Here is a 24,725-nt window from a genome sequence, read left to right on the forward strand (position 1 = left end):
CTACCATGCCCACTTTCCTAGGAGCAGACACAGGGCCGGAGCCCAGCAGGAGGCAGAGCCCGATCATATGGGCGATTATTTTGCAGAGTACCAGGCCTATGGGCAGGAGTTCAGGGATGCTCTCTCATTCAGAGACTTTGTTCAGCTCCAGCGGGATAGTAGACCCCGCGACCATCATAGAGGATATCGGCATTATCGTGATGGAGACACCCACTGCACAACTAATAGATTCCACTTGCCTACGTTTGATGGTTCATCAAATAGTTTGGCAAGGTCTTGGGTGGAGAAGCTGGACATCTATTTCCAGCTTAACCAGATGTCGGAGACAGAGGCCATCAAGGTGGCGACATTACATTTGGATGGTGAGGCCCAGGACTGGTGGTTCCATGGGTTGGTTACATTCGGACACTCCACAGTGATGACATATGCCGAGTTCACCAGGAGATTGATGGAGAGGTTTGACCAAAGGGATTCGAAACAACACTTTGTTGAGCTGATGAGGCTCAAACAGACCGGGAGTCCATAGACCTACATTGCAGACTTCTTAAGGGTTTCAGTGATGGTGTCAGATCTATCTGCAGCACGGAGGATCTACATGTATGTTGAGGGGTTAGCAGAGCCACTTCAGGGTCTAGTCAGATCCACTAGACCAACCACACTCCAGGATGCTATTAGCAGGACCCAGGACCTACAGGATGCCTTACCCAAGACCCGGACACCTTACCCCCAGAGACAAACTTTCCAGCCTAAGGGGAAGGATGTGAGGATTCCGCCTCCAAAGGAGAATCCAGGACGAGCATAGATTGATGATGATGCCAGGAAGGAGCTGAAGAAGAAGCGATTGTGCTTTACCTGTCAGGAGCCGTGGGCACCGGGACATAGATGTGCTGCTAGCAAAGCACATTTTATTGAGGTCTTCTCTGAGAGCAGCGAGGAAGAGGATGAGGAGGATGATGTGGAGGCAGGAGATAGTCATGCCGCGCGGGATCCTTTGCCACCTCCACCACCACCAGCAGGTGGTGTAGCTTTTGCACCCACCGGAGGGGCCCTTGTAGCACTGCGAGGAGTTCCCAAGTATTTGACGCTACGCATACGGGGGACAGTACGTGGCCAGCGAGTATCAGTTTTGGTTTACAGTGGGGCAACCCACAACTTCATCGATGCACAGATGGTTGAGCGGAGAGGTATACAGACAAAGAGCTTCGACGGATTTTCAGTTTTGGTCCAAGGAGATCAGACCATGGTGTGTGCTCGTCATGTCCCAGAGTTATCAGTGACGATGGGCACCTACACACTAACTGACCACTTTTTCGTGGTCAATATTCCGGACACCAACATAGTACTAGGTGTTCAGTGGCTTATCACTCTAGGGAAGGTCACGACAAATTGGAAGGCCCTAGAGATGGAGTGGGATGATGAGAAGACAAGGAGGCATGAGAAGATACGAGGACAGCACACATATCCGCCTCAAACTGTTTCGACTCATCGGATGGAGGCAGTCTTCCGGAAGGGAGACGTAGAGTGTGCAGTGGAGCTGCGTGCATCAGAGGCAGGGACTACAGGATAGGCGGTGCACTCGGAGATACAGTCCATCCTTGACCGGTATGCCACAGTGTTTGGGGAGATTCCGCCAGGACAGCCACCGAACCAAGGGTTTGAGCACACCATTGAGCTTGAGCAGGGCATACAGGCAATGATTACTACCCCCTATAGGCATCCAAAGGCCTATCAGGATGAGATTGAGCGGGCCATTCAAGAGTTGCTGGCTCTTGGGCACATTCAACCGAGCACGAGTCCTTTTGCTTCTTCTGTGGTGTTGGTAAAGAAGGACGGCACGTTGAGGATGTGCATTGACTACAAGGCCCTGAACAAGAAGACACTGAAGAACAAGTACCCCATACCCAAGATCGATGAGTTGATGGATGAGTTGAGAGGAGCACGATTCTTCTCAAAGATTGATTTGAGATCTGGGTACCATCAAATTCGCGTGAGGGAGCAGGACATTCCCAAGACCGCCTTCAGGTGTCACTATGGGCACTTTGAGTTTTTGGTGATGCCCTTCGAGCTAACCAATGCCCCAGCTACATTCCAATCCTGCATGAATCACATCTTTCACAATCACTTAAGGAAGTTTGTGTTGGTGTTCTTTGATGATATCCTCATTTACAACAGGACTTGGGAGGAGCATCTCCAGCACATTGAGACAGTGTTGCGCATCTTGGAGGAGCAACAATTTTATGCCAAGCTCTCCAAGTGTGAGTTTGGGTTGACGAAGATGTTGTACTTGGGACACATCATAGGGGTGGATGGAGTGAGAGTCCACGAGGAGAAGATCGGGGCCATCAGAGATTGGCCGGAGCCGAGGAACGTAACAGAACTTCAAGGATTCATTGGCATTTGTACTTACTACCAGAAGTTCGTCAAGAGTTTCTCACAGCTTGCTGCACCCCTGACAGATCTGACGAGGAAGGGGGTATTCAGTTGGTCGGGGACATTTGCCAGAGGAACAAGGGGGAGATGAGCCATCCCGCAAGATTATTGCAGCCTCTTCTCATTCCGGAGGGGAAATGGGAGTGTATTTCGATGGACTTCATCACAGGGTTGCCCATGGTACAGGGCAAGGATTGTATCTTTGTGATCGTTGATCAACTGACAAAGTACGCACATTTTTTCGCCATACCCGCACACTACACAGCAGCGCAGGTGGCCGAGCTGTTCTTCAGAGAGGTCTTCAGGCTACATGGTCTTCCTAAGACCATCACCAGTGATAGGGACAGTCGTTTCATGGGCGGGTTTTGGTAGGATCTTTTCCGGTTGGTGGGGATGGAGTTGACACCGAGTACCAATTATCAACCACATACGGACAGGCAGACAGAGATAGTTAACAAATGGCTGGAGGGCTACTTGCGTAACTATGTTAGTGGGCAGCAGCGAGCATGGCTGAAGTTGCTGCATCTCGGGGAATACTGCTACAACACTACACATCACATGTCCATTGTTATGTCACCATTCTATGCTTTGTATGGATATCATCCTTTATCTTTTGCTGACGTGATGTTTGGTGCTAGCAAGGTTCCGAGAGCCAAGATTTGGATCCAAGAGAGTCAGGATATTCTCCGAGCTCTCAAGGACAATATGGCTACAGCACAGAACCAGCAGAAGCTGTATGCTGACAGGGGTCAGGTGGAGAGACAGTTTGAGGTAGGGGACTTGGTCTACCTACGATTACAGCCATACTGACAGTCGTCACTGAAGCAGAAGGGGGCTGAGAAGCTCAAGCCCCGCTTTTATGGGCCATACAGGGTGATATGCAGGATTGGACAGGTTGCATATGAGTTGGAGCTGCCCCAAGGCAGCAAGATTCATAATGTTTTTCATGTATCATGCCTGAAGAAGGCATTGGGGCAGCAAGTGACAGTGACAGATGAGCTACCACCCACGGATGATGAGGGGCATTTGGTGTTGTAGCCAAAGGCTATTATTGATACTAGGGAGAGGCAACCGCAGAGCAGGACGGTCCGCGAATTCTTGGTGAGGTGGAAGAATGTACCGGATGAGGATGCCACTTGGGAGAGTGAGAAAATTTTGCAGCATCCATCACTTCAATTGCTTGAGGACAAGCAACATTTTGCCGGGGGAGACTGTAACATTCCTAACTAGCCATGGCTAATTGGAATATTCGATTTTGCTCAATTTTGCCTTTTATAGTTATTAATGTGTCGATATGTATGCAGGATGCTGATGCAAACTATAAGATGTCATGATGAAAGACCATCACAAAGGTAATGTTGATTTTAATGTTCATTCCTTTATTTTTGAACAAATATTTGGATGGGTTTATGCAGGGCTGCCGAGGGAAGATCTATGGATGTCTTCCACTGTCGATGCACATGTAGTAGGATGAAATTTCCTTAAGTAAACATGGCATGAAGAAAGCAACATGGCATGAAAGAAGGCCAAATATGGACCGATGGATCACTTTCCGATGATGACATGGTTGACTCATGGATGAAAGTGATGGATGGTTGGTGCCCTATGTAGAAGTCCTAAACATGAAGACTCCTAGATAACGAAAAGAAGTTCATGACATCGTGAGTAGGAGTTCTTCAAGCAGCTGGTTGTCCCATCATCTCCACCTGAGGAGCTACTGTAGGTCCCTAATTAAGAGGGAGCCTGGAAACAAGTTTCTTACTTGGAAATTCCTAAGCCAAGAGGGAGCTTAGGTACATTCCTTCCGTAAGAATTGTTGAAATTTCTAAGTCTGTCACGTCAGAAATCCCTACTACATTATCTGGTTTAATTTCTCCTACTTGTTTATTCCATTAACAAGTTATTTATAAATATAAATACTGAGTCTGAAATAAACACAAATGCTGCCTTAACTCATATACAAACCAATAACTGAAATAGCTGAGACAAACACATAAGGGACACCGTTATTTTTGGACAAACGTCCTCGGAAAAACCTAATGTGGGAAAATCGGTGTAACAGATATGAGGGTTTTATTATTATGCAAAATCTGAATACAACTAGGGTGCCAAAAATGGCTCACCCAACAGAGAATGCCCTTGGCAGAATTACCTCTCCTCGGAGACAAATATTCTGGCTGATCAGTCACCGGATGATCGATCCCACAACAACTATGACAGCTTCCACTGCTCTGCGTCACTCTGCTAGGGACTGCGTCACCCTCTTAGCTCAACAACACTCAGTCTGACCCACGAAAATCTCCCAGCGGTGCCTCTTGGCCTTGCGTCAGCTTTGCTAGCCTTTGCACAGCTACTGATGCCTTTGAGTTAGCCCCTTGGCTCTTTGTGTCAGCTCTCTGGCCCTCTGCGTCACCCACACTGGCCTCCTCAGCCTCTGCATAAGTCCCAGTTGCCTCTGTGTCAACCTCTCTAGGCTCTGCACTGTCTCTCTGGAACTATCTCTGCCTCTCTACTATGTATTCAATAACACAGAATTGTCTAGGGAACCCAACTAGGAAAGAATTATGTTTGTATTTAAAAGAGTCAAAATACCCTCCAAGACCAAGTCGACTTGGCATCTAAGAAGTTAGCCTCAATTAGGGTATTTCGTCCACCTTGGAAGCCTATATATAGAAGGGAACTCGACCTCCTATGGACATCAATCATCCTCTCATCATCCAAGCAAAGGAGAAAAAGAAGGCAAGAAAAGAAGAAAGAAGGATGGAGGACAAGTGTTTTGGGTTATTTCTCTCTCTCTTTTCACACGTGCGAAGGAAGGAGGCTAAGGTTTTGTTGTTGCAAGATCAAACTTGGAGAAGTTGCAAAAAGAAGGTAGAAGGAAGGTCTACTAGATCATACTCAAGCCCTAGAATAAGGAGAAACTCAAGTGAAGGTCAAAGGAAGCCTTGGAAACCCTAGATTTGCTCACACATGTGGAGGCAGCAAATATTACAAGGGCTGAAAATTCCATACCTGCAATAGAGGCCGAAATTCTGTAGCTGGGGTGGTCGAAGTTGTGCAGTTGGAATAGATTTGATTGGGTTTGACTTAGACAAAGGAAGCACATCATCTGGAAGGTTGGACTTGGTCTTGGAAGGGTATTGGTCTTGGTCTAGAGGTTTTGGAATTCTTCATTTGAAGAATCTATAAGAAGAGAAGAGATTTGTGGGTTTTCTTCTCAAGTGGAGAGGTTTTGGACCTAGAATGCAGCCTATATCTTGTGTTCCTATGTACTGTTGATCTTCTTGTTTTGGTAGTTGTTTGATGATGAGAATAACATAATAATAAAAGAAGAAGCTATTAAGTAAGAAAAGGTAAAAATACATCACAAGCAATTATCAAGTTTAAAAGAAATCATCCTAAATATAGCCCTATAGATTTCTCAACATCATATCAAAGCTAAGGTTGGCAAAGGGCGTGATGAAGATCATAGCATCCGTGAAGAAGTCCTTAAAGAAGTGTTCTATGGTAGCAAGTCATCTCAAGAAAGGTATCAAGGCATTGTGGAATCTCTTATTACCTATCAAGGAAAATATGACCAAGACTTCTACGAAGGATGAAGGGTTATTCTCAGCACTTACTAGCACATTTGAAGATGAGAATATTTGTGTAATCGACAATGGAGCATCAAGGCATATGACAGGGTGAAAACAAGCAACTAAAGACCTTATCAAGAGGAAAATCTTCTTACTTCGTTGAGCTTGGTGACAAGAAGAACTATCCTATAAGGGGAATTGGATGAACCTCGTTGAAGCTAGAGAATGGAGGGAATATTCATCTCAACAACATCCTATTTGTTCCAGGTTTGCAAAAGAATCTACTTTTTGTTTCATGTCTAGAAGATAAGGGAGATAGAGTCACTTTTATATTTATCTTCTAGACATGAAATAGAAAGTAGATTCTTTTGCAAACCTAGAACAAATAGGATGTTGTTGAGATGAATATTCCCTCCATTCTCTAGCTCCAGCGAGGTTGATCCAATTCCCCTTACAGGATAGCTCTTCTTGTCACCAAGCTCAACGGAGTAAGAAGATTTTCCTCTTGATAAGGTCTTTAGTTGCTTGTGTTTACCTGTCATATGCCTTGATGCTCCACTGTCGATTACCCAAATATTCTCATCTTCAAATGTGCTAGTAAGTGCTGAGAATAACCCTTCGTCCTTTGTAGAAGTCTTGGTCATATTGTCCTTGATGGATAATAGGAGATTCCACAATGCCTTGATACCTTCCTTGAGATGACTTGCTACCATAGAACACTTCTTTAAGGACTTCTTCACGGATGCTATGATCTTCATCATGCCCTTTGCCAACCTTAGCTTTGATATGATGTTGAGAAATCTATAGGGCTATAGTTAGGATGATTTCTTTTAAACTTGATAACTGCTTGTGATGTATTTTTACCTTTTCTTACTTAATAGCTTCTTCTTTTATTATTATGGTATTCTCATCATCAAACAACTACCAAAACAAAAAGATCAACAGTACATAGGAACACAAGATATAGGCTGCATTCCAAGTCCAAAACCTCTCCACTTGAGAAGAAAACCCACAAATCTCTTCTCTTCTTATAGATTCTTCAAATGAAGAATTCCAAAACCTCTAGATCAAGACCAATACCCTTCCAAGACCAAGTCTAACCTTCCAGATGATGTGCTTCCTTTGTCTAAGTCAAACCCAATCAAATTTATTCCAACTGCATAACTTTGACCACCCCAGCTACAGAATTTTGGCCTCTATTGCAAGTATGGAATTTTCAACCCTTGTATAGTTGTTGCCTACACATGTGTGAGCAAATCTAGGGTTTTCAAGGCTTCCTTTGACCTTCACTTAAGTTTCTCCTTATTCTAGGGCTTGAGTATGATCTAGTAGACCTTCCTTCAACCTTCCTTTTGCAACTTCTCCAAGTTTGATCTTGCAGCAACAAAACCCTAGCCTCCTTCCTTCGCACGTGTGAAAAGAGAGAGAGAAATAACCCAAAACACTTGTCCTCCATCCTTCTTCCTTCTTTTCTTGCCTTCTTCTTTTTCTCCTTTGCTTGGATGATGAGAGGATGATTGCTGTCCATAGGAGGTCAAGTTTCCTTCTATATATAGGCTTCCAAGGTGGACGAAATACCCTAATTGAGGCTGACTTCTTAGATGCCAAGTTGACTTGGTCTTGGAGGGTATTTTGACTCTTTTAAATACAAACATAATTCTTTCCCAGTTGGGTTCCCTAGACAATTTTGTGTTATTGAATACATAGTAGAGAGGCGGAGATAGTTCCAGAGAGACAGTGCAGAGCCTAGAGAGGCTGACGCAGAGGCAACTGGGACTTACGCAGAGGCTGAGGAGGCCAGTGTGGGTGACGCAAAGGGCCAGAGAGCTGACGCAAAGAGCCAAGGGGTTGACTCAAAGGCATCAGTAGCTGCGCAGAGGCTAGCAAAGCTGACGCAAGGCCAAGAGGCACCGCTGGGAGATTTTCGTGGGTCAAACTGAGTGTTGCTGAGCTAAGAGGGTGACGCAGTCCCTAGCAGAGTGACGCAGAGCAGTGGAAGCTGTCATAGTTGTTGTGGGATCGATCATCCGGTGACTGATCAGCCAGAATATTTGTCTCCGAGGAGAGGTAATTCTGCTAAGGGCATTCTCTATTGGGTGAGCCATTTCTGGCACCCTAGTTGTATTCAGAAACTGCATAATAATAAAACCCTCATATCTGTTGCACCGGTCTTCCCACATTGGGTTTTTCCGAGGACGTTTATCCAAAAATAACGGTGTCCCTTATGTGTTTGTCTCAGCTATTTCAGTTATTTGTTTGTATATGAGTTAAGGCAGCATTTGTGTTTATTTCAGACTCAGTATTTATATTTATAAATAACTTGTTAATGGAATAAACAAGTAGGAGAAATTAAACCAGATAATGCAGTAGGGATTTCTGACGTGACAGACTTAGAAATTTCAACAAGACTTACAGAAGGAATGTACCTAAGCTCCCTCTTGGCTTAGGAATTTCCAAGTTTCTTCCAAGTAAGAAACTTGTTTCCAGGCTCCCTCTTAATTAGGGACCTACAGTAGCTCCTCAGGTGGAGATGATGGGACAACCAGCTGCTTGAAGAACTCTTCCTCATGATGTCATGAACTTCTTTTCGTTATCTAGGAGTCTTCATGTTTAGGACTTCTACATAGGGCACCAACCATCCATCACTTTCATCCATGAGTCAACCATGTCATCATCGGAAAGTGATCCATCAATCCATATTTGGCCTTCTTTCATGCCATGTTGCTTTCTTCATGCCATGTTTACTTAAGGAAATTTCATCCTACTACATGTGCATCGACAGTGAAAGACATCCATAGATCTTCCCTCGGCAGCCCTGCATAAACCCATCCAAATATTTGTTCAAAAATAAAGGAATGAACATTAAAATCAACATTACCTTTGTGATGGTCTTTCATCATGACATCTTCTAGTTTGCATCAGCATCCTGCATACATATCGACACATCTCCCAAAGATATATATTGTCAAGGGTCTCTTTCTTTTTCAGACTCCATCAGAGTCTTCATATCTTCCATGGAGATATCCTAGTCAAATCTTCTTGGTCTTTCGGATGTTGATTGCCTTTACCATGGTTGCATATTCCATGATCTCTTCCTTCCTTTCTTCACACATTTCATTCCGATGAGCTTCTAATCAGAGTTCCTCAATGGTAGTCAACCACCTCATACTTCATATGAGGACATATTATGTTGATTTCATCTAGTGAATGTGTGACACATGCATTCTTGCATCCCTTTGAGGGAGGAGATCCTTTCTTTTGATCATGCTCTTAAAATAGAGCATCGGTTCATGATATCTACAACCATATGACATGACTTCCACAATATCAAATGTAAGCACACATACCTCATTTTTCCTTTGGGTCATCCAGACTTCCTACAACAACTTCCTTGATTGAAAGAGCTTCAATCCCTTGATCTGCTTCACTTTTATGTCATCATACCATCATCCCATGAATTCCACAAGTTTGGAATTCTTAATGAAACACTTGCTTCCCCTCATGATCGGTGAACCTTTCAATGAATATTCCATCAAAGAATATTGAGGATCTAAAGTATCCCCATCAGCAGATGTTTCCTTTTGACAGATGTATGATGAACCTTGAACTAGATGACCTTGTCACTTATGTTTCCAATGAGATTCCCAAGAGCTATATCCTTGACTTTCATAGATTCTAACCATCTTTCATGCTTCTCTATGATAATATCCTGAGCTCTTGCTTTCAATGCTTCTATTATGCCATGATGCATCCTATCATGCTCCTACTTTACAACAGGAAAACTTGGAAACAAGAAAAGAAACAGGTGAGGAACACTATCTCAATAGTGGAGATCTATTACTTCCTCCTTCTTGGACTTCTTCTTTTCAGCTTCCACTTCCTTGGTGATGTGGGCTTCTTCTCTTCCTCTTTTGTTATTGTCCTTCTTGAGCTTAGGACAATCTCTCCTATAGTGCCCATATTCTTGACACCCATAGCATTGTATTTTAGCCATGTTCTTCTTCTTTTTCTGAGGACCAAACTTTCCAAATTTTCCCTTTCTTTTTAGTCATAGCAGCATATGCTTGATTTTGCTCACCTGCTCCCACATCAAATTTGGCCTTTAGTCTAGATTCTTCAATTTTGCATAGTGACCATAGATCCTGGAATGGAGTAGCTTCTTTCTTCCCATAGATACTTGAAGTAAAGTTACCCCACTCTTCCGGTAGTGCATTTAATACAACTGTAGTCATTTCTCTATCAAACATGACTTCTCCCAAATCTTGTAGTTGATCCTGGATTTCAGATATCCTCATAAAGTATGAGGCTATTCCATCTTCCCTTGACATCTTCAACTTGTAGAGTTCTTGCCTTAATGAGATGACTTCTCCAGCAGTGCTTATGGAATACAACTCTACCAGTTTGTCATATATTTCTTTTGAAGTTTTGAGTTTGGATACATATGGGATGAGGGGATCCTTGATAGATTCTATGATAATCCTTTGAGCCCTAAATTCCCCTTTCATATACTTTGCAAGAGCTTGAGCATCCTCGTTTCTTGGTTTAGTGATAGATCCTTTGACATATTCCATAAACTCATTTTCAATGAGATTCAAATCTGTCATTTTCTTCCATGCAAGATAGTTTGAAGCCCCAACCAATTTGTTGCTTTCCTTGCAAAAAGACATTTTGAAAGATTCAAATGTGGACATAAATATACTTACTTGATAGGATGCTCCTTCTCCTTGTTGCTTCCTTGATGTTGATGATGATATAAAGAAACTTCTCCTTGATGAAGATAGTTTTCTTCAATAGTGATCCTTGAACTCACAAAGAGGGAAATCCCTTAGGATCCTTTGATGGTGGAGACTTCGTTGATGAAGATTAATGATGACTTCTTGATGATGTCTTCAATGTTAGGGGTCTTGCTTGAGAGAGAGATCGCCTTAGAATCTTTATGACAACGTCTTTGGATCTAGCTTCCTTGATTTGTAGATCTCTTCAACTTGAGTGAGTGTGGGGTTTTGGCCTTCTTTCCTTGATGATAATCCCAATACTTCTTTGTAGACTAGGGTTATCATGCTTCCTTTGATTTCAAGATGATCTTCACTTTGATGCCTTCCTTGATATTTGATCCTTGAGTGTCCCTTGATAAGATGCCGTTCCTTGATTTAGTCACCTTAGCTCTGGAACCATGTTGAGAAATCTAGGGCATCAAGGTTAAGTGATTTCTCTTCTATTAGTAAATGCTTGTGAATGCTTTTTACTTCTTGATTAGGATCTTTTTTTACTTATGTTATTATAATTTTATTCTTCATCAAACAACTACCAAGCATAAACCATAAAAAGACAAGAGACACAAAATATAGGCTATCAGCCAAGGTCAAAACCTCTCCCACTTGAGAGGAAAACTTGAACAAATTATTCTTCTTATAGAGACTTCAATTGACTAATACTGAGACCATGACCTAGACCCTTGACCAAAATGACCTCTCCAAGACCAAGTCAACTTTCTTCAAGTCAAAGTTAACTCTTTGATTCAGTTGCAATTTCTTCTTCAATGTTTAGCCTTCACTTCTCCAACTCAGATCTGAACTTTTCGGCCTCCTTGAATGTAGTCTTTGGCATGCTGCAGTAGACTCTCCTTTCTCCTTTCTCGCATGTGTGATTAATAAAGGATAAAAAATTTCCTTTACTTCTTTGCTTAACTAGAGAGGATCTCTATGTTAACTCAGCATGAAGCATAGATAGTTTTCTTGCCTTAACTTGGATTCTCAAGTTCTGCAATTTTGGCTTTTCTGCAAATGTATCTGTCGTAACCTTTCCTCGCACGTGTGACAGACTTTGCCCAAAAATAGACCTGTAATCTCTTCGATCTTCCCTTCGAACTTGATCTCTTTCCTTCGCTTGGATGTAGGGTTGCTATTGACCCATTGATCGAACTTCTTCGCACCTTTCTTACTTAGATTGCCTTCACCGAAAATCTTGTCTTCAAATGAGAGTCGAGCAGCCTATTTATAGTGATATTCTCATGAATATAAGCCGACTTGACTTGTAGACTAGGCCGACATGTCTTTTGGAGATCATCTTGACGCTGACTTCTTGGAGGATCTTGAGCTTCGTCTTGGAGGGTCTCTTTGACTCTTTCAATGACTTATATCTATTGTAACATGCCCAAGAAGGGTCCTTCATACATGACATTGACTCAATTTGACTTTTATGACTAGATGACAAAACCTAAAGATTCACAATGGGAACCTTCACTAAAATAAAATTCCTTGATCATGAAACCCATGATTCAAGTACTACAAAAACAATTTTATTTTCTTCTTTTCATCAATTACATAAAATCACAATTACACATGTCATTATGAAGACCAAACCTAGTTACACTTTTCAACACATTTGCACCTACAGCAAGGTATACAACTATATGTTCGTTGGTCTCTTTGGCAGCATCAATGGGATGGAACATCCATCATATGGACGTCAAGAGAGCATTCTTGAATGACACTATCGATGAACAATTCTATATAGAACAACCTTTGGGATTTGAAGTAAAAGATAGAGAGACTTATGTTTGCATGTTGAAGAAGGCATTGTATGGCCTTAAGCAGGCACCAAGGGCATGGTATGCAAGGATGGATGCATACCTACAAAGATTGGGCTTCTTGAAGAGTTCTGTTGATTCGAACCTCTACATCAAGGTTGTGAAGGATGAGCCTGTAATCATTCTTCTATATGTGGATGATCTTCTCATGACAGGTGTAGAAGGTCGTATTCAAGAGTGCAAGAAGCAACTAGCAGCAAAATTCGATATGAAGGATCTAGGGTTGATGCATTATTATTTGGGTTTCGAAGTTTGGAAAGGACCTTATGAGATTTATCTAGGTCAAGGAAAGTATGTGATCGAGATGTTGAAGAGGTTTGACATGATGGATTGCAAACCTATGACAACCCCTATGATCACAAACTTGAAGAAGCTAAGAAGCTTTGAATCAAGCCCGGTGGATCCAACAAGGTATAGACAATTGATTGGCTCATTGATGTATTTGGTAAATACTCGACCAGACATTTGTTTTGCAATGAATGTTCTCAGTCAGTTCCAGGTAGAGCCCAAGCATGATCATTAGATAGTAGCCAAGCATATACTGAGATATCTACAAGGAACAATCCACTACTGCCTAAAGTATGATAAGAGGAATGATGTCCACTTGATTGGATATACAGATTCTATTGGGGAGGCAGTGAGATGGACGGGAGAAGCACTACAGGAGGATGTTTTAGATGGGGATCCTCCATGATCTCCTGGATGGTAAAAAACAAGAATTGGTTGCTTTGAGTAGTGTTGAGGCTGAATATATTGCAGCCTGTGAAGTAAGCAGAGAAGTTGTCTGGTTGAGGAAGTTGTTATCTGACTTGTTTGAAGGACTGATGGACCCTACGATGATACATTGTGACAACACCAGTTGTATAAGGTTGTCTGAAGACCCAATGTTTCATGGAAAGACAAAGCACATAAATAACAAGTATCACTACATTTGAAAGTTGGTGCAGGATGGAGTGTTGCAGCTACGATATATCTCCATTGATGAACAGGTAGCTGACATCTTGACAAAATCTCTTCCTAATAAGAAGCTTGTGTATTTGAGAGACAAGCTTGGACTGGTTGATATATCCTCCCTAGTTGAGAGGGAGAGATATACACATCATTCTTGTATTCACTCCCTAAAGAAAGAATGGATGATTGGGTAAGCATCTAGCATCCGATACTCTTTGAGGATGAGGTAGGGCATCCAAGACAAGAGCAGTCGTAGAGGAAATTCCTTGAGGATTTGATATTCCAAGATAAGAATTGTCCTCGAAGGACATACCCTGTGAACAACCGGGTGGGGTAAGTGCCTTGAGAGACAATAATGATAGTGTCTATCAGTGATTGGTCTCGCCATCATCGTGCTTTGATCTTATGAAGTAATAGAGTTGTTAGTCAACTTGCTATGTGATAATGTTGGTTGGAATGATGCAAAGAGATGGCTTACCAATCCGACTCTTTTTATGAGATCTCTTTAGTTTGAGAATGTCCATGTACCATTTATGAATACCTCCATAATTAAGAGGGAGTGTTGAAAAATGTGTAACTAGGTTTGGTCTTCATAAATATGAAATGTACTTTTGATTCTTGTATATTGTAAAATGAAAGAAAATTATTATTGTTATTTTTGAAGCATGGGTTTCACGCTCAAGGTATATTATTTTAGAGGTCAAGCACCCATTGAGTGCTTCTAAGGTTTGTCCTATGATCAAGAAGTCAATAAAGTCGTTGTCATATGAAGAAGACCCCATCGAGCACATTGTAACTTGTAAAAAGAATTATTTTTGTATTTAAAAGAGTCAAAATACCCTCCAAGACCATGTCGGCCTGGCAACTAAAAAGTCGGCCTCAATTAGGGTATTTCGTCCACCTTGGAAGCCTATATATAGGAGGGAATTCGACCTCCTATGGACATCAATCATCCTCTCATCATCCAAGCGAAGGAGAAGAAGAAGAAGGCAAGAAAAGAAGGAAGAAGGACAAGTGTTTTGGGTTATTTCTCTCTCTTTTCACACGTGCGAAGGAAGGAGGCTAGGGTTTTGTTGTTGCAAGATCGAACTTGGAGAAGTTGCAGAAAGAAGGTCGAAGGAAGGTCTATTAGGTCATCCTCAAGCCCTAGAAGAAGGAGAAACTCAAGCAAAGTGTTGGAATTTCTAAGTCTAACTCTTAGAAACCCTTCATGCACTTTTTTTATTTATTCCTACCTACTTGTTCTGTTAATTAACAAGTTATTTACCATGTAAATACTGGAAATAAATACAAGTACATGCTCAACACATTACAGATCATCAACTGAAGGAAACAAAACAAGCACACAAGTGACACCGTTGTTTTTGGACCAATGTCCCTGGAAAAACCCAATGCGGGAAAACCGGTGCAGCTATCTGAGGGTTTTATTATTATGTAGTTTCTGAATATAATCTGGGTGCCAAAATTGGCTCATCCAACAGAGAATAATCTCGGCAGTAGTACCTCTCAGTTGAAGATAGATGTTCTGGCTGAAACCCGGATAATCACTCCGGCAGCTTCACAGCTCCAATCTGCCCCACGAAACCCCAGCGTCAACCTCTAGGGATAGCGTCAGCCCTTTCTGGCCCAGCGTTTGCCCAACGTCACTCTGGCTTGGCCTGCGTCAACCTCTGGAGGCACTGCGTCAGCCCTTTGACCCTTTGCATGACCCACGTTGGCCCTCTGAGGCACTGCGCAGCTCTTGGCTACCTCTACGTGAGCCCTGGCTGGCTCTGCATGAACCCCTGGCTGGTTCTGCGCCCCTCACTCTCAGCTACTACGTTGATCCTCCTAGTGCTATCTCTACCTCTATGCTTCTATATTCATTGCCCCTCAGCTACAACTCTGATCACTCTCTCGACTTCCTCAGCAAACCCAACCCCAGAAAGTCGAAATCTTGATCAACTTAGTGTGTTCTCCAAGTGACCCTCAAGCCTCCTCTTATACTTTTCTCGTTGACAAATCAACGGCCGAGATTAAGTCCCTAATCAACGGCTAAGATTAGATCTGGCTTGATCCATGCCTTTTGGACCATTTTAACACAGTTTTATATTAATTCACATTAATATTTTATTTTCCCTAAGTTTAGACTTAGGGACTCCATTAAAAATATTAATTATTTTAATATCTCTTAAACTATTTAGAATTTGCCCAAACCCTTTCTGGGTATTGGAGATCTCATGTGCCTTAGCCTCTCCACCAATTTTCGTGGCTAGAGCACACCCGATGCTACCCCAAATCAACACAAAGGTCAAAGGAAGCCTTGAAAACCCTAGATTTGCTCACACATATGGAGGCAGCAGTTGTTGCAGGGGCCGGAATTTTCAGACCTGCAATAGAGGCCAAGATTTTGTAGCTGAGGGGTCGAAGTTGTGCAGCTAGAAGAGATTTGACTGGGTTTGACTTAGACAAAGGAAGCACATCATCTAGAAGGTCGGACTTGGTCTTGGAAGGGTATTGGTCCTAGTCTAGAGGCCTTGGAATTCGTCATTTGAAGAATCTATAAGAAAAGAAGAGATTTGTGGGTTTTCCTCTCAAGTGGAGAGGTTTTGGCCCTGGCTTGCGGCTTGTATCCTGTGTTCCTATGTACTGTTGATCTTCTTGTTTTGGTAGTTGTTTGATGATAAGAATAACATAATAATAAGAGAAGAAGCTAGTAAGTAAGAAAGGGTAAAAAGACATCACCAGCAGTTATCAAGTTTAAGAGAAATCATCCTAAATATAGCCCTCTAGATTTCTCAACAATTATTTCATCTTGTTTATTATACATGTGGCTCGACAACTTTTATGTTATTTTAGATTTCTTGGTTGTAGTTTTGAGTTTCTTAACCTATATCTAAAGAAGCACATGAGATATTATTATTTTATTGTAAAAGTATGTTAGCATCACTCTATACAAAGAGATGTAGGTCCTCATTTTCACTCATGGTTGGATAGTTGGGAGCTCTCTCTCATTACAACGTAATTGACATATCTTTCTTGGAGCATTTATGGAGTAAAGGGTTTTTTTCTTTGTGGATGGATGTTATCAATTCTCAAAGCTTCTCTCGCTTGTTTGTATTTGCTTCATAAGAATTAATGGTGGCATGTTCAAGTTTTCTACAAGCCTTTCAAGATCAATCCATTGAAGGATAACTTGATCACTTGTAAGGAAGAAGCCTAAGATTTGTCCTCATTCCTTTGTCAATTTGGTGTTTATTTGGTACCATGCTTTGTTTTTCTTCATGATTCCTTGGCTGAAATATTAAGTAGTTTCGTCAAGTCATAGTTGATTTTAAATTGTGAAAGTTTTCCTATTAAAGATTCCCTTCTTATAGACCTTGACTTCATTGTTGAACTTAATTGGGTAAGGGATTATGCTTCCTCTTGATTCTAGTCTCAAAAACTAATTCCTTGAAGAAATAGTCCAATCTTTTGAGAGCTTCTTCCTGACCTCATTGCCCCTAGTTGGATCTGGCACTAATCTTTGTGCCCCTCCATCATTTATTCTATAAAACCTTAAAAGCTCCAAAACCCCATTTTACTAAGGCTACTCTCAACTTCACCTTGTGCCTCATTGCCTGGTCTTATTAATCCTATTAGGGATACCCCACTTGATCTGGAGGATAGCCAGCCTAAAGTGCAAAGAATAGGTTGTTGAGGTGATATTGGTGACCTCCCTAGAGATTGCCCCTTGTACTGTACCTTGTGGATTAGAGCTTTCATCATTATGTACAATTTAGGCAGTTATAGTGGCAATAATGATGGTGGAGTGGGTGATATTATTGCCCATGAAAGGGTGATATTATTGCCCGAGCAAGGAGATTATAATCAACCCCAAATTGGGATTATCAATTTTGCTAGTATTTGGGCAAGAACGGTGGACATTAGACCCATTTAGTTGCACTTGGCGATTTGATGGAAAAGCTGCAGTTCTCCGGAGCAGAATGAAATCCCACGAGAAGGTAGCTATGGCTGAGTGGGAGAGTTGCATGTCGTGGCCGAAAGCTCCATTGCATCAATCTTTGGTCTCAGGCAGGAGCAGTGATGCTGATCAAAGACTTTGCAAGGCATGGAAGTGGGGCCCGAAATCCCTCGAATGGTTTGATGTCTGGGTTTGAGCATGGAGATGTGAAGATGAATGTATTCTTCAATTCGTGCTCATATTTGGAATGTTTGACATGGTCAAGACTTGTACCCAAATTCTACCGTGAATGGAAAACTTCGGTCAGAACATTTGTCTGCAACACTTACATTGCAAATATTTCAGAGTGGGAGTGTTGAAAATATTCCACGTGGGGATGTTGAAAATATCTATTCACTCGGAATATTTGCAAGTGCGTATATTCATTGATGGAAAATGATTAACTGTTAATGCTCGCACCGATATGGTGTCTGTTCGTATCGTTCTTGAATGAGAAATTGAAACGAAAGGCCTCACATGATGTGATTACCTGTATGGTTTTTATAATCCGGTAGGCAATAACTTCTGGTCGTGGAATTTTTGCCCTGGTGGGTTTCTCCGGTCTAATCCCAATGTCATCCACGTTCATTGATGCCAGTTTCTAATTATGGTATTTATTTTTGCCATAGTAGGTTTTTTTTTGACATATCTTTGGGTGGATTTTGCCGGGAATGGGTAGACATGATTTGGAATTAGGGGTTTTAGTTGTAAACTTTACACAATCCTAGTGTCTATTTTATATATTCAAACTTATTTTACACCACAAAAAATCATGACTACAAATTATTTCATCAAATTCGGACCAAAACATCCAAAAATCTATAATAATAGACGATGCCTTTTACTTCTGCAAAATTATTTTACCAAATTCCACCCAAAACATCCATCAAATTCGGACCAAAACATCCAAAATGTATAATAAATAGACAATGCCTTTTACTTCTGCAAAATTATTTTACCAAATTCCACCCAAAACATCCAAATCCAAAATGTATAATAAGTAGACAAATCCAAAATGTATAATAAGTAGACAATGCCTTTTACTTTTGCAGTCCTGCATTTTCGTTTCTCTAACAATGCATATAACAATATCTAAGTGCCACTTTATTTTCCACGGAAAACTTTGCATTTTAAAAGAGTACGGGAAAGACCCAATGCAATGAAGACTGAGTAAAAGCTTAGGCCTACCCTGAGCCCGATATTGACTTCCTTGTGCAGTACATGTGTTCGTTTCACCTTCAATTCCAATACTTTCTCCATCAGACTCTTCGTGCAATGAACTCTCAGACTCATAGTAATAGTGATAGTCTTCACTTGAGGATGAGGGCGTAGGCAAACAAAATACAACTGCCTCCCTACTTCTTGTCCAATGTATTTGACAGTGTATTTTCCAGCATTTCAATTTCTGCAATACTTTGTGCTGGTGTTGAACTGTGTTGCAATTCCTCCTTCCACCCCAAGTACAAGTAGCCAACTTATCAACTCTTATTCTCCTGTGGGTGCTTAAATATAGGGGAGACATACAGCAGCAAGCAGCTTTCATGATACCCATTGGTTCCCGCCTGTATTCCTCCCTATGATAGTGGCATGGCCGTAGGCAAATATAAGAGAAAGGAAGAGGGGAGACCGCAAAGATAAAATTGATTTTTCATATACATATTATATCCGATCGCTCTTCTGAAATCAATATCGACCGTGACACGTTGGGTAACGCTACCTCGTTGTGGATAATAAAAATGATGAACTCGTTTTCCGACCGGCTTATTTTCGAGTATTTATCGATTGAGGAGCGTTTTTCTTTTTAGCTGTATATACTGGCAATGGTTTGGTGTGTAACATTTAGTGTATTAGGGTTCCACCTTTCGTTGTCAACCATAAAACCGGATATGTATCAATAATATTGTGTGATATATTTAACATAAGTGATTGTTGATATACATGATCCACCACAATAGCATTGTCTCCTTCCACCATGCGGTTGCGCTATTACTACTTCAAATTCATAACCACAATGGACCCATATGTATTAAAGTTGTTATAAATTATAATGAAGAGGATTAGGTCATGATGTCCCTTTAACACCACATGGAGGATTAGAAGTTGAAGGATGGCGAAGCCAAATTAGAGGGTTCAACTAATTTTGGGTTAAAAGGGGTGCTGACATCACTGTCAGGATTACCAAAAGTTATAGTGATGAGGATCGTCGGATCTGGATTACAGATAAACGATTCAGGGCAATGCTCTCGTTTCAATACGTTCTCACCAATCAGAGCTTTCCATTTTCGATATATTTATGATCTTGATCTCACTAAAAATATGGAATTTTTAGCCCTGTCTAAGTTAACATATTGATCAAGGAAAACAATATACAAGGTAGAGAGGAACCTACACTTCCTAGCGCAAACAAAGAACAGATAACAAAGTACATAACAATTTTATTTACAAAAATGTGAAATGCATTTCAAAAAACATGATCCACATCGTGCAATCTACTAAAAATATTCTATAAACCTATTAATGACATGTCAAATTGACACTTGGACAAAGTCACTCTATGAATTTTCTATTTATATATAGCTCTCACATAAAAGAATTCAGATCTCAAATTCGACACAGAAATTGGTGCTTGGTTATTTTTATATGTGGAAAATTCATTGGAATTGTATAATGCCTTTGAATATGCTACAATTAAAGAAGAATATCATGGGAAAAAACCATAGATTGTCAAAAATCGAAGTCAAAATCTTTACATAACACAAAAACCCCAACAATAATTTGATTACTTTACCTAATATATATATATATATATATATATATATATATATATATATATATATATATATATATTTTTATTTTTATGTAATTTGATTGAGTAAAAAGGTTAAATAGGACAAGACATTACAACATCCCTTCCATATTGGGTTAGAGAGAACCTTTGGTACAATGATAAAATTATGGTTGAAGAGGGTTTATCATGTTTAATATATCACTCACTATCGGAGCCATGGCTGTCCACATTTAGCTATAGTTGACTATGTTTGACCATGGTTATCCATGTTTGACCATGATTGACAATGGTTTGGCATGTTGAATAGGGTTTGACTATGTTGATCATGGGTGGTTATAGTTTGACCATTTTGACCATAGTTGTTTGTGATAGATTATAATTGACCATATTGACAATGGATGGCCATGGTTGACCATGGTTAGCCATGTCAAGCATGGTTGAGCATGGGTTAACCATGGTGACTATGGTTGTCCATGGTTGACTATGGTGACCATGGCTGACCATAGTGACCATAGTCAACCGTAGTCAAATTAAATTGTAGTTGGCCATAGATGATCATGGTTGTCTATGGTTGACCATGGCTAACTACTGTTGACCATAGTTTACTAAGGTTAACCTTGGTTGATTATAGTGATCATTGACCAAAGATGACGATGGTTTCTAATGGTTGACTGAGATTGACTGTGGTAGACTATGGTTGGCTACAGTTGGCCATGTTGAACATGGTTTAACATGGTTGACCATGATGTCTATGGGCGATTATGGTTGACAAAAGCTAGCCATGGTTGATCATGGTTGACTAAGGTTGACCATCTTTCAACATGGTTGACATGGTTGACCATGTTTAACTATGTTGATCATGTTGAGCATGGTTTGACCCACTTGACCATGATAACCATGCTTGTCCATGTTGTCTATGGTTAGCTATGGTTGACCATGTTATGCATGGTTGACCATGGTTAGTGTAACAACCCCAAGTTAATAATCCATGTAATAAAGTTAATAAAGGAAAAATAAGACCAAGGTCATGGGACACTTATTCCAAGTTCAATGTTAGGCAAAACATTCTAGTGTGGGTGTTCATTTTGTTTATTATGGCTAAGGGAAATTGGCAAAGGCAATGGCAAAGGCTTTGGAAAGGAAAAGAGGAATTATTTGGCATTTATTTATGAAACTAAAGGAAATTAGGAGAAAAAGAAGGTGAAAGGTCACAGGTTGCATGTGAGGAGGAAAATGAAGGAAAAATAATGGAAAATGAAAAAATAGAGGCCTCATTGATAAAAATGCTTATGAGGATCAATTCACGACTTTTTGTTAGTTTAACCTTTTGTTAGTTTAGTTTTGGAGCTCTCTCTATCACATACTCTTGCACACTTAGAAGATTCTTGGAGCACTCTAGCATTGGAGAAAGGAAGGCAAAGGAAGGACAAGAAAGCAAAGGGAAGAAAATATCAAGCAAAAAAGAGCGGGATTAAACGGCTACAATGCGATTACTTGTAGGTATCGAGTTGCATGTGTGATTTCCTTGCTAGTTTTGGCATGCATGGTACATGCATGTGTGTATTTGATTCTCTTGTTGCTATCAACAGTGGTCTTTCCAAGTGTGACAGTGGTTTTCAACCTTGCCTTTCCATTTTCGGATAGTCATGGTGTGATGGAGTTCTTTTACTTCGTTAAGTTGGATTTCCGAATGGTTTCAAAACTTAGTTTTGTGGTCTCAAGGCGTGGAGGATGTTTTATAACAGGTTATGCCTATGCACACATGTCTATACAGAGTATAATCATGACACAATAAAAGATTTAGCTCATAACCAATGAAAGCAACGATAAATAAGGCAATTGTTTTTAAAAAATAATTATAATTATTTTTCTAAAGTTAATTTTAGGGATACTGATTTAATTTTTAGTCAATTGTCTAACTAATTCAAAGTCAATGTAATATCAAATATGTTATACCTGCGCGGTAAGCAATGGCGCAAGGCTCTTCGATTGCATGGTTTTGATGAGACTAATGACTTAAGCATTTTTGTATATGAGGGATTGTGGTCTATGCACGAAAAATCACCTGCCACATGCTAATCCTAATTGTACAACTCTAATCATGAAATCCCATGAGAAATCCATTATCAGTACAGGTTCTACATCCGTAACTTTTTCCATCCACCATTGTTGAAGGCAAGGCCAAATAAATGGAGGTTAGATTGCAACCACGCTTTAAAATTGACGTCCATATACCTGTTTATACTTGTTTATACCTTTTTTTACTCATTAAATACAACTTATTTTAAAATAAACACGTCATTTTGAATTGACTAATAATTTTAAAAAGTGTCATAATGACTGGCATGTAATAAAATGACAAGTTTCAATTTTTTTTTTACATATATATAATTTATATATATGTGTGTTTCACCAATCACGTCTAATTTATTGTTTACATGGGTTGTGATTCTGCGAAGGATCTTTGTGTTGAAAATATTGACTGTACGTTTGTTGTATTAATTATAAGATTTACATGGAAATTTTGAATATGCATACAGATTGTGTTGGCATTATTGGGAGTCTACCACAAGAGGGAAAGTTGGTCATATATTAATTCACATTAATATGTATTAATGATATAGTACCTTGAACAATTTCGACGAAACATTTCATATTGACCCTGATCAACTCCAAAATAGACCCAGATAATATCAGTCTAGCATCCCTGACTGCCACAAGAACCAGACCCTGAACCCCAAGCACTAGAAGAAGTAGAAGGTGAAGCATTTCCATTACCAAAGAACCATGGGAGCTGGAGGCATTACAATTTGCAGAGGTTGAGGAACCGCTTTTTGAAACCGATTGATGACCATTAGAACTAGAGCCAGAGCCCAAGGAATTACAACTAGCTCCACCATTACCAGTGCCTTTGCCACGACCATGACTTTGCAGGGAAAGAAAATGCTCTTCCTTCAACAATTTTCCATCCCTGCAGTCAACACCATTTAGAGCGCACAGTGCGCAGAGAACCACAAAAAGAAATAGGAATGCCATAGATGATATACACGCCATAGTAATGTCAAAAACACAAGAAACTTGAGTCACTTAAACAACTTAAACACTATGTATTGTGAAGGTAGCGAGTCCCGAGCTCTACCGAAACTACACTAGTGGTGTACAATGTAAACGCTAGACCCGTCCTCGTGGTGTGGCTGCTTCTGAGTCTCTGACTATGCAGAGTTTGAGGGTCTAATCTGCACACAGGCAAGTATTTTACTTCAATTTCTTGTTATCGGTGTATAGTCGTTTGCAATATTTCCAACATCTGATTTTTAGATTGTAGTTGAGAGCTGGAGCTCCACTGCAATAGTTGGATTTATCATGGGAAATTCGTTTGTCCTTTGCAATATTTCTAACATCTGATTTATGGATTGTAGTTAAGCATTGGAGCTGCAATGTAGCAGCTAGATTTATCATTGGAAATCTGTTTGTAAAATTAGCAGGTAAATCTTTATGTTTTAGTGTGTATAATTAAAATTTTAATATTTCATTGACAATAGTTTAATTTATTTCCATTTTTTTTTTCTGAGGAAAAGCGTAATTTTCATTAATAGATAAGAAAATTACATGTTGTATGCCAGCATATGAGAAATGCTTTCACTACTATCCAGAAAAGTATCAGTCCAAAAGTCATGAGCACAAAAATAATATTTACATATCATCCTTCATTAAACTTGAAGGGTCAAAAGTAAACCAGTCCAGAAGTCTGTAAACTTTAAACTAACAGCTGCAATATAAACAAAAATAAGCAAAAAAGCAAAAAAGGATGATCACATAGATCAGTCCTGAGGATGTCCTGCCCCTTCGATGAAGGGTCTGTGGTAGATCTGGAAAAAGGTCTCGTCCCTGAACTCCTGAATCAACCAATGTCCTCTGGTCAGTTGCGCGGCCTCTTTGGAAAGAAGATCAGCGACTTCATTCCTTTCCCTGTAGATATGAGAGCAGACAAATAACTCAAACTGAGATTTTAAGTATATAGCATCCTCCACCAAGTCTCTGAGTGTGTGCAAGTGACAGTTATAGGTCCCATTGATCCAATTTATGATGAGTTGTGAGTCCCCAAAAATCTGAATTCTGTGGCATTGTTGTTCTCTAGCAAAGAGGAGGAGATGTCTAAGGTTGTTTAGTTCTGCATAATTGTTTGTGCCTCTCCCTAGGCCCACTTTTATTTTGAATAAAACAAAGTCATTTAAATGAAGAACAACCCCCCCTCCACAGCCCTCTGACTGGGCCGAACCATCAAAAAATGCCCACGGCTGACTTCTGTCTATGATTTCTGGGATGATGACTCTAATGGGGCGCTGAATCAGATCCTCTAGGATCGAGTTGAAAATGGCCAACATATGATTGCATGTCGCCGCCCCCAAG

General features: G+C 40.5%; 1 protein-coding gene across 3 annotated transcripts in view; it reads right to left on the minus strand.

The window, feature by feature from the left end:
* The window catches only part of LOC149222722 (tRNA/rRNA methyltransferase (SpoU) family protein), a 279,828-nt gene extending 260,563 nt beyond the window's left edge, over nucleotides 1-19,265 (minus strand). For 2 of the 3 annotated variants that reach the window (XR_016249442.1, XM_089385603.1), the window contains exon 1: nucleotides 18,716-19,265. Coding sequence is in view for 2 of the 3 variants with exons in the window: in XM_089385603.1 (XP_089241729.1) it covers nucleotides 18,716-19,079 (364 nt within the window). In the remaining variant the exon portion in view is untranslated. The remainder of the gene's footprint in view (nucleotides 1-18,715) is intronic. The other variant, XM_089385602.1, reaches the window with a different exon arrangement.
* Between the last annotated feature and the right edge of the window lie 5,460 nt (nucleotides 19,266-24,725).

Source organism: Pinus tabuliformis, chromosome Q, assembly GCF_031772625.1.
Source record: "Pinus tabuliformis cultivar Carrire ecotype Pingquan chromosome Q, CPIR1, whole genome shotgun sequence".
Taxonomy (NCBI): Eukaryota; Viridiplantae; Streptophyta; class Pinopsida; order Pinales; family Pinaceae; genus Pinus; species Pinus tabuliformis.